This window comes from Mya arenaria, chromosome 2, assembly GCF_026914265.1.
Source record: "Mya arenaria isolate MELC-2E11 chromosome 2, ASM2691426v1".
Taxonomy (NCBI): domain Eukaryota; kingdom Metazoa; phylum Mollusca; class Bivalvia; order Myida; family Myidae; genus Mya; species Mya arenaria.
In genome coordinates this window covers 60,052,061-60,067,485 of record NC_069123.1, presented here as the reverse complement: position 1 = coordinate 60,067,485, position 15,425 = coordinate 60,052,061, and the positions used below count along the sequence as shown (strand labels likewise).

Below are 15,425 nucleotides of genomic sequence, written 5' to 3'. Positions count from 1 at the left end.
GTGTCATGCAGTGAAGTTTATCTCATCGTGACAAGTCTTTTGGACAACACACTCCGTGCATGCGAGGCTGATTCCCATGTCGTCAAGGAAGTGAAGGGTGTTATTGCTGCTGAGCTTCGTCGCCGCTTCCGACCTTCGAACGATGCCACCGCCACATCCACCCTAGTCCTTGCCGCTCTATTGGACCCCCGCTACAAAGACCTGGACTTCCTGTCAACGGAACAGCGGCGCTACACGGAAGACGCGCTCGAGAGTAGATTGGACGATGTTCCATTTCGGTTGCCAACCCCGACGAGAGTGCGTCAACACCCTCCAAACGACCCCGTCTTAGGTTCGTGGTTCCAAAGACGACCAAGACGGCTAACGACGAGCTGCGTCGGTACCGGCACGAACCTTCCGACGAGGAGGCCACTCCACTTGCATGATGGAAAAAGAACGAGGGACGCTTTCCTCGCGTTGCACATGTTGCTCGCCAACTGCTTGGGATACCTGCGACGTCTGTGCCATCAGAAAGAATTTTCTCCTGCGCCGGACTCATTGTTAACAAACTTAGAAACAGACTGCCATGTGATCTTGTTAATAAGATAATATTTCTGAATAAGAACAAGGCCATCATATGTGATGATTTTATTGATGAGTGATTTCATTGAATTGTATGTGCTTGTTATGTGCTTGTTATGTGCTAGATATGTATTTCATATGTCGATGTAATAATATTCGACACGCTGCTATGTATTGTATTGTATTACCATAACACTAGAAACATTCGACAGATAAAGAAAAGGGTATCGTGGTTTATAACTAAAATTAATAGATAACTATAACTTTTTAAAGATTCAATTTTTATCGAATATTCGAATATTCGATCGAAAGAATTACCGAATATTCGAATATCGATTTTGCCATTCGTTTGCATCCCTAAATTATTTTTATACCTCCTTTATATCTCTATATAACACATAGTAAGCTACAGCACGCATCATTTTGAACTGTTAGCAGCTGTATCACTGTTGCTAGCTGACGGTAACCATGTTCAAGAGTGGTCAGCCACTATGTTTCAGCGGCACCTTAAGTGGATATTGAAAGAGTGTACATGTGCATGTATTTACGTATTGCTTATGTAGATTGTGTTGCTGTGTGTTTAAGTGTGTGTCGGGCATTATAATAAAATGAAACATTCGGTGCTTTGTACTGACTGCGTTTTAATCTGTGTTCATTCTAGCTTTGATAACAACTACCAGGTATTTTTATAGCATGTACTAGTTCTCAACCTGGAATGAAATTACACTAGGAGAAGTGCATCAAGCAATACTCAGTGTTCAGTTATATTTCAACTCATTTTTGCTAAGGATCACAGAAAGCTTTTACTGAAATGCCCTCATATAGACGTATTTCATTCAAAGGAAATTGTCACAGAATAACAATAATTTTGCTAGAAAATTGCACGCTTGAGTTTATTGAGTGTATAACAAAATCCACGCGGACAAAATATGAAAAATATTGCTTGCATATTACTCCAAAAGTGTTTGACCTGCTCTCAGAAAATTGCATAGGAATGTTAGTCAGCATGGGCCATTGTGCACCTGCTATTTCTTCAAAAAGAACTGGTTAAAACCGAGATCTTGATCTATATAAAAAGCTACATGGATATATGGAAACAATGGGCTTCGTGACAGAGTAAACCTGACCCGAATGACTTAATAGCGCTCAAACTCATTTAATTGCGGAAGTGCAGCTGTAATACACAGAGGATTTAATAAGTGCCTTTTTCCTCTGTACAAGTATTTATGATAGATAGTATGAGCACGGGGGTCGAGTATGCATGATGGAAATGAGACCGCATTTACAGTTCAAATACTTAAGTCTTCTGTCTATTCCAAGTATCGAGTATGTAGCGACCTTCCTCAATCAGGAGAAGTTCGGCGGTGTACAATCTGTACAATTTCTGGACAGTTTAGAGTAGATCGACTGTTAAAAACGGCCGAGCACTTGTAATGCTCATCTATGGAACTCTTACCAAGCTTGTATATACTCGTACTGCGAAAAATTACCAAGTGAATTTTGAATAAATCTATGGCCTGTCAATCGGCTACACATACCAAAGAAAAACCATCAACACCCGTCAGCGATTTGGCTTTTTTATAAAGTATCACTAAGAACCAAATACTAAAGAGGCGGGCTTATTGCCAAGCAAAACATCCAATCATGTAGTTTGAATTGGTTTCACTTCTTCGAAGGTTTAAATTACGCTTGCAAGAACGACAAACAAAATATGTTTTAACGGGTTGAAACTAACCGTTCAGAACCGCCAATTATGCGGTTCAAATTGACTTCTTTTCGATGCAATCATTCTTTGCTTTACTAGTGACGAGCAAGTTAATTGGCAAACAGAGGCTTACTTGGCACATATATGCCAGCTGTCACATGAATGTCACATGAATGCTTTTCTTTTATTAATTACCTAAACTGTGTCTTGTCCGATCTTTAATTTTAGAGGTCTCTGTCCAATCATTACCAACTTAAGTCAGAATGTATAATAATAATAATAATAATAATAATAATAATAATAATAATAATAATAACAACTTTATTTAACGAAGGTTACATACTAAGTGTACAATCATTACAGACATACTACTTATTTCCAGCATGGCCTTCACACAAAAAGTATTACAAAAACACATGTACTATACATATTAAGCAACATACAAAACATACATTCACACTATCACTATCATACATTTCTTCGACAAACACAACTCAGTTTAATATGATGATTATAAATTGCAATAATTTCATACTGTAAATAATGTAGATATATTCAGTAAAACCACATTCAATCAATATATTTACATATTTGGTAGTATCCATTACAAGTTGTTGCATATGAGGTATATGGGCATAATATGTTGAACAAGTTCAATAACCAGCCATATTGCTCTAGTCACTCAAAAGTTATCACCATTTAGTTATAGAAATTACCTAAACTTGGTTAAGTCCGATCAATAGCTTTAAAAGCCTTTGTCCAATCCGCATCAAATTTAGTGAGAATGAGTAAGGGCATTATATATCAGACAAGTTTAAAAAACAGCCATTATGCTTAATTCATTCGAGAGTTATGGCCCTTTTATTGTAGAAAGTGACCTATAATCATTAAATGTAAGAATGTGTGTGGGCATAATATCTCAGACGAGTTTGATAATTAGCCAAAGCACTGTAGTTGTCCGAGCGTTTTTCCCCTTTAATTATAGAAATGTCTAGAGCCCCATTAAAGCATCCTCGGCACCCCATCGTATCATAACCTATATAATATCATCTAGGTTATGATACGCTGGGATGCCGAGGATGTAATAAAGTTTTTACTTAGGTGGGCGATATAGAGCTATCTTTGCCCTCTTGTTTAATAAGTGATCCGGTTTAGGCATCTTGAGGATCGTATTCAGGATCTTGATTTGAAAGGATGATGTTTTCTTCATGCCATTTAACTATAGTCACAGAGGGCTTTGTTACTGAATTCAAATCACTTGAATTAACTAACATATTATTTTTATTTTGACAGGTTTAAGGAATATTTGTCTGTTTTGTGAACGTTAAATTGTCACGACAAGCGCAATTCATTATCCAATTGAGTTTTACTTATACAAATCCTCCAAACATTGCAAAGAATTGTTTCCTGTTTTTTTCTTGCACTGAAGATGAACGGAATATCAAATGTCAGCTAATTTTGTTTTCCCTGTAATGGTTTACGGTTGTTTTTATGTACAAAAAAGTACATACTAACAATATTTAAACATTTTAGTGATCTACATAATATTGTTTAAACTACTAGATGGGCCAGCCACTGTTTAAATCTATCGCTTCACCTAATTTAAATGAATAATGGCTGACACTTGATTTTCTACAAACGTGAGAAATACTGCCTTCTCACTGGGACACTGTTGATCACAAACCCATTATATTCCTGTAGTTATCTTTTAAGAATGTTGAGAGATTAAACTTTCCTTAGTATATTGTTTTCATTGTCTGTATCACTATGTTATACATAAATCGCAAATTAAAGTTGTGTAATGTTTTAAACCCCATTATTTTTAAATAGTTTATGCGATAAAGGTAGATTGATTACTGAGATGTTGTGTTCTGCCATGTATGTATCAGTGAATGTATGTCACTCTCAAAAATCACTGAGCAAAGATAGCCTCTTGTTGGCACATCATTCCAATTAAATAAATATTGAGGTTCATGATCAAGGTTGCAGGTCATCTGCGGTTATTCAAACCAATGATTCATACAAGTACGTATAAAGTGGTATATGTTATCGTGTTTATAATTTAATGTTAATAAATTTTTAACAATTTTGTTAGTGAGTGCAAAATTCATTAAATTCACATCCGTACACAGTACAACTAATACATCTGGTAATATGAGCAGATTTATGTATGTATCTGGTTATACAAAATACTTTAAAGTCCGTGTATCAGTCAGTGGCGGGACTAGCGTGGGGCACTGTTGGCCAGCAAGTGTGTCCACTGTAAGATGTATAAAAGTGCTCTTGAATGAAGCCTAGAATGCATGAACGGTTTTAAATGTGTTAACCCCCTCCCCCATCCCCTCCCGCAGTTATGAATTCCTAGACCCGCCACTGTAATTTCTATATGCATACACTGTACAATCCTCACTTTTAACATTTTTAAATTCCATTTATGATATCGTCACGCTTCAGTCGATTTGAGCAAATCAATTCGTTCTTCATTAGGTCACTAAGGAAAAATTCCTGTACCGTTCATGTAACTCCTTTCCGGTAACGATCCAAACGTTCGATGTGCTAATCCATTTGGAGTGGCGATTCTTATTCCAGTGTCATGTTGCATGTGAATAGCCCTGGAAAAGTCGACGGCTTCAACTGCCTCGACGTCGCCGTCAGACCCATAGCAGCACGGTAGTTTTAAGCACAAAATGCTTAGGCGATACAATAGTAAAATAATAGTCACGATATTTTTTATTATGAAAAACACCAAACTGTATGTTACTAGGTTCAAATACAGCATGATGTAAAGTCGCAGGCAAAGAAAGGGGCCGTCTTGGAGCATAACGCTCATACACGTGACGAACACTTCCGCGAAATAGTCGCCACACGCCTCCTGTATCCGCTTTGTTCGTTTACTCTGGAGATGTTTGAACTTGCTCTTGTTCTTGAGGATGGGCACAAACTGGAGGAAGCTGATGGACCACAATGCCAGGATTGCGTAGGTGATACCGAGGTCCGCCTGCACCGCATCCTCGTCATACAGGGCGTACAGTTCCATGGTATCGGAGGCGATGGCCAGGTACTCGAGCAGGAGGTCGGAGAGGTCCGCACGCGAGGTGTGTGCACGAGGCAGCATCCAACGTCCGAAGATAATGAGATAGACGAGGGACTCCTGGATGACCACAATCCATGTCTGCTCCCCTAGTTGCAGCAGTCCCTCTAGTCGATCCTAAAACGAGCGGATGTCATGACTATGGTTGTGTAATTTTGAAACCGTAATTTATTGACGCGATTAGGAAGTTATACCCTCAAACTCATGGATATGTACTAAAACTATAAAACTACCATAAAACTACTGCTTCAAAATTGTATGAAATTGGATACTTCGTTGGTTTTGTCAAAAGTTGCCAATATGTTTATTGATCAATAGTTATCCAATAATGCATATGAATCAGTGAAATCATTTAAATTAGCAAACTTACAAAAAATATAACTGTTCAATGTTTTATAAAAAAAAACCCGCCTCATATCCATGCTGAGAGAAGACCTAAAAGCTCATAGATACTTCGTTAATTAGAAAACATATACGTACAAGTATGCTGCTGGTAGTGTTGGAAACAAGTTCAGTTGTTATAATGGCCGTGGTGGACGTCACGTTCTCATTGTAAGAATAGTTCATGTATACGTCTGTGGTCGCGTTCTGTGGGTCGGCAAGCGCCTGGTAACCCGCAGTAACGTTAGTTCCATTGTTGCTTGGGCCGATTACCGCGTTCTGGTACTGGGTGAGCTGCAGGAGCCAGATGGCGGGGAACGTGGACACCAGGTAGGCCAAGAAACACGGGCACCACCTGTAAATGGAGCCACATTGTATGACATTTGCATGGAGACATATGACAACGACATTGATTTAAACAGGATGCAGGGTTTTTTGTCAAGTTTCTGCATACATTCACAATAGGTGTGGTAAGAAAATGTTTAATAATTGCAGTTCTCATTTTACGAAAGTGCTTTTTTGTCGTTGGAGCCCTGAATCCATATATGTGAAAAATCTAACAAATGGCTTATGCAATATACAATCAATTATGTAAGCAGATACATTTATCAAAAAATAAAATCCTAGATGTTCGTATTAAATAACCGGTCTTTCATTTCAAATAAATCAAGAAACGCTCTCGTAAATGTTCAACTTTCTGGAGATTTTTGTAAAATTGTGTGCATCTATTTCCCCGAGAATTAAGATAAGATAGCGTTTTCTTGGCATTCACAGCGTTAAAACAGATGCAATCTGAGCGCTGGTAAGACCAGCAAAATTAGTTTCAAAAGCACAAAAGATCAACTGAGTGCTTTACACGTGTCTGATAATACTACATGTAATTAATACACTAAAGAAGGGAGACTTAGAAAAGGCATTTATTCTTTATTCTCTGTGTACTTCGATTGTTAGTACGGCTTATTCTTGCTACTTCAAACTTACAAATATTGACTAACATCATGATTACTTTGTGATAATCTGTCTACTTGCTACGATGTGTGTTTTGAACTTATTATATTATCATAATAAATACTGGTAAAACAAACACCCTATTCACTACATGCTCATTGTATATGAAGCATTTTTTTTAAATGTTTTAATACCTTCGCAATAGTTACTTTTTATACCAAGACAGTTACACGGAAGTGTTACACACGGGTGTACATGCATGCTATCATAATTATGTTTACGCACCACTTCCATTCAATGCCTCGCCTCCACTTGACGACAAGAAACGCCTCCACGAGCGTGAAGATGTTCGCGGCCACGAGCGCCCAGTAGCGGTCGTCCTTCTTCGTGACCACCACGCGCCAGACAGACAAGAGGTTGTGGAGTATAAACACCGCGCGCACAAACAAGGCCGCGGCCAACGGGCCTCGGCTTTCCGTCTTCTCCGTGGAAGGTGCCTTTGAATTACCGGTGTCAAACAACCTCAGCCTTCCGTCCATCACACGTAATCTTAACATTTTTGTGCTTTTTATTTGCGTGTTTTTTTCTTCTTCTAATCACCCATTACCTCCTCAAATATTGTTCCCTATTTTAACTGTGTGTTTGATATTGTTTTAAAATTCAGATAATTCCAAATGTAAATTTGAACAGCAATGTTCGTCCGCGCCCACTCTTAATCGACTGAGAAGCTTTCTATGTGCACAAGAGAAATCCAGACAACGCATCCTGAAACTTAATTATGTACCGAATGAGCCCTGCCAAGATTAATATATTTTTACTAATAATTATGATATCAAGTAATGGAGAAAAAGAGAAAAGGTGGCAAAAACATTTTTTCAAGTAGCGTCGTTTTGGTCGCCGATCGTCGAAAGATAGTCTTTAACCGAATTTATAGTGTGTATCATGTTACACGACCAGGCCGCATTTTTATGTTAAGTTTTGTCACTAAAGTACACTTTGTAGAACGGATGTTCTCTTCTACAATTGTCCTCTAAATCATATATAAATCATCGTCTAAAGAGTAATTTAATAACTGACAAACGTGTATTGGTTCAGTTTCAGAATCATTTTGTTGTCATAATGTAACTTGAGCATACACAATAAAGAGATTTATCTTATGACGCTAGTTATTTAATTGATGGGAATAAAAAGAAAAAAGAAAACATATTTTTTCTTATCCAAAAAAGAAAAACTGATATCATGTTTAATTAATACGCAAGAAATAACTTTTTATATGTACATTATAGACTTTTGAAACATAAATGGTTCACATTACAAATATTTAATACTTCTAAATGTCCTTTTCAATATTTTTGTGTGTGTTTTTTTTTTTTTTTATAAAAAATGAAGCGCTAACAGTTGTGTGTTAGAGCATACAAATCAAGGACTCCGCACAATACAGACGCTTCTGCATACACAAGGAAGAGTTACATCTTTATTGCGCTATGCTCTAGGAACGAGTGCTCCAGAACTTAAACTTAAGGTCTTTATTATAGCAATAACCCATTCCCTCCAACGCGTTATGAGGTATAACAGAATATTGTTATAATAAACGGAACATATATTATTATTATTATATGTATACATTTGATAAAACGTGCATTTGAAAGCGGAAGCTAGTTGGTCTTCAACTTTCGATTTTTGGATGAATATTCAAACGTCATTGAATAATTTTAAAGTATTTTATTTTAATAAAACAAGGCTAAACAGTCAGTGATTTCTTTTAACGGGTTACGACTTCGCATGACTATTTCGAACATGGAGTTAGAAAAAAATGGCATTCAGGCGATAGTACGATGATGATAATACGACAGCACGATGATGATAACGCGACAGTGCGATGGTGGTAACGCGACAGTGCGATGGTGAAAACGCGACAGAACGATGGTGATGACGCGACAGTGCGATGATGATGACGCGACAGAACGATGCTGATAACGCGACAGTACGATGATGAAAACGCGACAGTGCGACCTACGATAAGGGAAACACGATCTCACGCAATGACGATGATGAAATCGTGACATTACGACGGTGAAAACACGGTAGTATATTGCATTATCATCATCGTACTTTGGTATTTTCAAGTTTTAGTTATCGTGCTGTCGCGTTTTCATCATCGTACTGTCGTGAATTCATCATCGTACTGTTTTGTTTTCATCATCGTACTGTCGTGTTTTCATCATCGTACTATAACGTTTTCATCACCGCACTGTCGTGTTTTCATCATCGTATTGTCGTGTTTTCACCATCGTACTATCGCGTTTTCATCACCGCGCTGTCGCGTTTTCATCATCGTTCTGTTGTGTTTTCATCAGCGAACTGTCGTGTTATCATCTTTGTACCTTCGACTTTTTGTTTTCATATTTTCGTGATTGCGCGTTTTTATCATCGTGCAATCGAGTACGCGTTTCAGATCAACACATTCACAGGCGATGATCCTAACGGCATTCCGCGGAATATTGAGTTAGAATGATTTGGTTTAGATTGGATGACTTGGCTGAACATTAAACTAAAATGGTTTAGTTAAACATTAAACTGAGATGCTGTAGTTGAACACTGAATCTGGCCATTGAGTTGGGATGATGAAGTTGAATATTGAGTTAAATGTTGACGTGGGTGGATTAGTATAAACATATAAATGGGATGATTTGGTATGCCATTAAATTCGGAAAAGTTGGTTGTCTGAATGGTTTGGTTCCAGATAGAGTTGAGACAATTTGATTGAACTTTCTCGGGGGTGATTGGGTTAAATGTGGAGTTGGGATAATTTAGTTGAATACTGAAATGGGATAATTTGGTTAGGCCATTGAATTGGGATGATTAGGTTGAGCATTGTCGTGGGATGATTAGGTTGAACATTGTCGTGGGATGATTAGATTGAACATTGTCGTGGCATGATTAGGTTGAACATTATCGTGGGATGATAAGGTTGAACATTGTCGTGGAATGATTAGGTTGAACATTGTCGTGGCATGATTAGGTTGAACATTGTCGTTAGATGATTAGGTTGAACATTGTCGTTGGATGATTATGTTGAACATTGTCGTGGGATGATTAGGTTGAACATTGTCGTTGGATGATTAGGTTGAACATTGTCGTGGGATCATTAGGTTGAACATTGTCGTGGGATGATTAGGTTGAACATTGTCGTGGGATGATTAGGTTGAACATTGTCGTTGGATGATTAGGTTGAACATTGTCGTGGGATGATTAGGTTGAACATTGTCGTGGGATGATTAGGTTGAACATTGTCGTTGAACATTGTCGTGGGATGATTAGGTTGAACATTGTCGTTGGATGATTAGGTTGTCTTTTGATGATTAGGTTGAACATTGTCGTGGGATGAGTAGGTTGAACATTGTCGTGGGATGATGAGGTTTAACATTGTCGTGGGATGATTGGGTTGAAAATTGTTTTGGAAACATTTGGTTGAACATTGTCGTGGGATAATGAGGTTAAACATTGCCGTGGGATGATTAGGTTGAACATTGTCGTTGGATGATTAGGTTGAACATTGTCGTGGGGTGATTAGGTTGAACATTGTCGTGGGATGATTAGATTGAACATTCTCGTTGTATGATTAGGTTGAACATTATCGTTGGATGATAAGGTTGAACATTGTCGTGGCATAATTAGGTTGAACATTGTAGTGGCATGATTAGGTTGAACATTGTTGTTGGATGATGAGGTTGAACATTGTCGTGGGATGATGAGGTTGAACATTGTCGTGGGATGATTAGGCTGAACATTCGGGTTGGATGATTAGGTTGAAAATTGTCGTGGGATGATTAGGTTGAAAATTCTTGTGGGATCGTTAGGTTGAACATTATCTTGGGATGACTAAGTTGAACATTCTCGTGGGATGATAAGGTTGAAAATTGTTGTGGGATGATAAGGTTGAACATTGTCGTGGGATGATAAGGTTAAACATTGTCGTGGGATGATTAGGTTGAACATTGACATGATTAGGTTGAACATTATCCTGGGATCATTAGGTTGAACATTCTCGTGGCATGATTAGGTTGAAAATTGCAGTGGGATGATAAGGTTGAACATTGTCGTGGGATGATTAGGTTGGACATTGTCGTTGGATGATTTGATTGAACATTGTCGTAGTATGATTAGGTTGAACTTTCTCGTAGCATGATTAGGTTGAACATTATCTTGGGATGATTAGGTTGAACAATGTCGTTGGAAGATTAGATTGAACATTGTCGTAGCATGATTGGATTTAACATTGTCGTAGCATGATTAGGTTGAATATTATCTTGGGATGATTAGGTTAAACATTCTCGTTGGATAATTAGGTTGAAATTGGAAGATTAGGTTGAACATTGTCCTGGCATGATTAGGTTGAACATTGTCGTGGGATGATTAGGTTGAACATTATCTTGGGATGATTAGGTTGAACAATGTCGTTGGAAGATTAGATTGAACATTGTCGTAGCATGATTAGATTTAACATTGTCGTAGCATGATTAGGTTGAATATTATCTTGGAATGATTAGGTTGAACATTCTCGTTGGATAATTAGGTTGAAATTGGAAGATTAGGCCGAACATTGTCCTGGCATGATAAGGTTGAACATTGTCGTGGGATGATTAGGTTAAACATTGCCGTGGCATGATTAGGTTAAACATTGTCGTGAGATGATTAGGTTGAACATTGTCGTGGGATGATTAGGTTGAACATTGTCGTGGGATGATTAGATTGAACATTCCCGTTGGATGGTAAGATTGAACATTGTCGTGGTATGATTAGGTTGAACGTTGTCGTGAGATGATTAGGTTGAACATTGTCGTGGGATGATTAGGTTGAACATTGTCGTGGGATGATTAGATTGAACATTCCCGTTGGATGGTAAGATTGAACATTGTCGTGGCATGATTAGGTTGAACGTTGTCGTGAGATGATTAGGTTGAACATTGTCGTGGGATGATGAGGTTGAACATTCTCGTTGGATGATAAGATTGAACATTGTCGTGGGATCATTAGGTTGAACATTGTCGTTGGATGATTAGGTTGAATATTGTCGTGGCATGATTAGGTTGAACATTGTCGTGGGATCATTAGGTTGAACATTGTCGTGGCATGATTAGGTTGAACATTGTCGTGGGATCATTAGGTTGAGCATTTTCGTGAGATGATTAGGTTGAACATTGTCGTGGGATGATTTGGTTGAACATTCTCGTGGGATGATAAGGTTGAACATTGTCGTGGGATGATTAGGTTGAACATTCTTGTGGGATCATTAGGTTGAACATTATCTTGGGATGATTAGGTTGAACATTCTCGTGGGATGATTAGGTTGAAAATTGTCGTGGGATGATGAGGTTGAACATTGTCGTGGGATTATTAGGTTGGACATTGTCGTTGGATGATTAGATTGAACACTGTCGTAGTATGATTAGGTTGAACATTGTCGTAGCATGATTAGGTTGAACATTTTCTTGGGATTATTAGGTTGAACATTGTCGTGGGATAATTAGGTTGAACATTGTCGTTGGATGATAAGGTTGAATATTGTCGTGGCATGATAAGGTTGAACATTGTCGTGGGATGATTAGGTTGAACATTGTCGTTGGATAATAAGGTTGAACATTGTCGTGGGATGATAAGGTTGGACATTGTCGTAGCACGATAAGGTTGAACATTGTCGTGGGATGATTAGGTTGAACATTGTCGTTGGATGATTAGATTGAACATTGTCGTAGTATGATCAGATTTAACATTGTCGAGGCATGATTAGGTTGAACATTATCTTGGGATGATTAGGTTGAACATTCTCGTTGGATAATTAGGTTGAACGTTGTCGTGGGATGATAAGGTTGAACATTGTCGTGGGATGATTAGGTTGAACATTGTCGTGACATGATTAGGTTGAACATTGTCTTGGCATGATTAGGTTGAACATTAGCATTGGACGAGTAGGTTGAACACTGTCTTTGGGTGATGAGGTTGAACATTCTCGTGGCATGATTAGGTTGAACATTGTCGTGGGATGATTAGGTTGAACATTGTCGTGAGATGATTAGGTTGAACATTGTCGTGGCATGATTAGGTTGAACATTGTCGTGGCATGATTAGGTTGAACATTGTCGTGGCATGATTAGGTTGAACATTAGCATTGGACGAGTAGGTTGAACACTGTCGTTGGATGATTAGGTTGAACATTCTCATGGCATGATTAGGTTGAACATTGTCGTGGGATGATTAGATTGAACATTGTCGTAGCATGATTAGGTTGAACATTGTCGTGGCATGAATAGGTTGAACATTGTCGTGGCATAATTAGGTTGAACATTGTCGTTGGATGATTAGGTTGAACATTGTCGTGGCATGATTAGGTTGAACATTGTCGTTGGATGATTAGGTTGAACATTCTCGTGGGATGATTAGGTTGAACATTGTTTTGAGATGATTAGGTTGAACATTGTCGTTGGGTGATTAGGTTGAACATTGTCGTAGCATGATTAGGTTGAACATTGTCGTGGCATGATTAGGTTGAACATTGTCGTCGGATGATTAGGTTGAACATTGTCGTGGCATGATTAGGTTGAACATTGTCGTGGGATGATTAGGTTGAACATTCTCGTTGGGTGATTAGGTTGAACATTGTCGTGGGATGATTAGGTTGAACATTGTCGTTGGGTGATTATGATGAAGATTGAAAAGGAATGATTTTGAACTTTGGAGTGAGGTTATGTGGTTGAACATTGGCGTGGGATGATTAGGTTGAAAATTGTCGTAGGATGGTTAGGTTGAATATTGAAAAGGAATGATTCTGAACTTTGAAGTGAGTTAATGTGGTTGAACATTGTCGTAGTATGATTTGGTAGAATATTAAAGTTGGATGATTGGGTTGATCAGCGTAGCTGGATGATTTGTAGATTATTGAACTGAGCTGATTTGGTTGGACATAGAATTAGGATGATATGGTGGTTGAAAATCGAATTGGGATGATTTGGTTGAACATTGAATTTGGATGTTGTAGTTGACAATTGAGTCTAGGTAATTAGGTTCAAGATAGAGTTGGGTTGATTTGGTAAATCATATAAGTGAGAAGGTTTGGGTTAACATTGAACATCATTTAACATTGAGATGGGATGATTTAGTTAAACATTGCTGCAAGATGATTAGGTGAACATTATATTGCAATAACTTTGTTGAGCCTATGTAGTTGAACATTGAAGAGGGACGATCTGGTTGAACATTGAATTGTTACGTTAAGGTTGCACTTTGAAATAGGATGAGTTGGTCAAACAGTGGTCGAACATTGTAGTAGGATGGGTTGGTCAGGCACTGGTCAGGCACTGGTCGACCATTGTGGCAGGGTGGGTTGGTCAAACACAGGTCGACCATTGTGGCAGGATTGGTTGGTCAAACACTGGTCGACCATTGTGGCAGGATTGGTTGGTCAAACACTGGTCGACCATTGTGGCAGGATTGGTTGGTCAAACACAGGTCGACCATTGTGGCAGGATGAGTTGGTCAAACACTGGTCGACCATTGTAGTAGGATGGGTTGGTCAAACACTGGTTGACCATTGTAGTAGGATGGGTTGGTCAAACACAGGTCGACCATTGTGGCAGGATGAGTTGGTCAAACACTGGTCGACCATTGTAGTAGGATGGGTTGGTCAAACACTGGTTGACCATTGTGGAAGGATGAGTTGGTCAAACACTGGTCGACCATTGTAGTAGGATGAGTTGGTCAAACACTGGTCGACCATTGTAGTAGGATGAGTTGGTCAAACACTGGTCGACCATTGTAGTAGGATTGGTTGGTCAAACACTGGTCGACCATTGTAGTAGGATGAGTTGGTCAAACACTGGTCGACCATTGTAGTAGGATGGGTTGGCCAAACACAGGTCGACCATTGTAGTAGGATGAGTTGGTCAAACACTGGTCGACCATTGTAGTATGATTGGTTGGTCAAACACTGGTCGACCATTGTGGCAGGATTGGTTGGTCAAACACAGGTCGACCATTGTGGCAGGATGAGTTGGTCAAACACTGGTCGACCATTGTGCTAGCATGGGTTGGTCAGTCACTGGTCAACCATTGTAGTAGGATGGATTGGTCAAACACTGGTCGACCATTGTGGCAGGATTGGTTGGTCACAACAGGTCGACCATTGTGGCAGGATGAGTTGGTCAAACACTGGTTGACCATTGTGGAAGGACGGTTTGGTCAAACAGTTGTCGAACATTGTGGAAGGACGGGTTGGTCAAACAGTGTCGAACATTGTGGAAGGATGGGTTGGTCAAACAGTGGTCGACCATTGTGGAAGGACGGGTTGGTCAAACAGTGGTCGACCATTGTGGAAGGACGGGTTGGTCAAACAGTTGTCGAACATTGTGGCAGGATTGATTGGTCAAACACTGGTCGAACATTGTGGCAGGATGGGTTGGTCAAACACTGGTCGACCAGTGTGTTAGGATTGGTTGGTCAAACACTGGTCGAACATTGTGGCAGGATTGGTTGGTCAAACACTGGTCGACCATCGTGCTAGGATGGGTTTGTCAAACAGTGGTCGAACATAGTGGCAGGATTGGTTGGTCAAACACTGGTCGAACATTGTGGCAGGACGGGTTGGTCAAACACTGGTCGACCATTGTGTTAGGATTGGTTGGTCAAACACTTGTCGACCATTGTGGCAGGATGGGTTGGTCAAACACTGGTCGACCATTGTGC

At 39.2% G+C, this 15,425-nt stretch overlaps 1 protein-coding gene across 1 annotated transcript; it reads right to left on the bottom strand.

The window, feature by feature from the left end:
* Positions 1-2,570: 2,570 nt before the first annotated feature.
* LOC128245473 (transmembrane protein 26-like) lies at positions 2,571-7,587 on the bottom strand. The gene is made up of 3 exons (XM_052963653.1): positions 6,972-7,587; positions 5,838-6,093; positions 2,571-5,474 (listed from the first exon to the last, which is right to left on the bottom strand). The coding sequence occupies exons 1-3, from the start codon at positions 7,241-7,243 to the stop codon at positions 4,758-4,760; spliced, it is 1,245 nt and encodes a 414-aa protein (XP_052819613.1). The 5' UTR covers positions 7,244-7,587; the 3' UTR covers positions 2,571-4,757.
* Between the last annotated feature and the right edge of the window lie 7,838 nt (positions 7,588-15,425).

Bases quoted from the DNA above. Each gene is read 5' to 3' on its own strand.
- LOC128245473 (XM_052963653.1), bottom strand. From the start codon at position 7,243: ATGTTAAGATTACGTGTGATGGACGGAAGGCTGAGGTTGTTTGACACC. The intron at 6,094-6,971 runs GTGCGTAAACAT...CTCCATTTACAG, and splicing joins CGAGGCATTGAATGGAAGTG to GTGGTGCCCGTGTTTCTTGG. The intron at 5,475-5,837 runs GTACGTATATGT...CGCTCGTTTTAG, and splicing joins ACACTACCAGCAGCATACTT to GATCGACTAGAGGGACTGCT.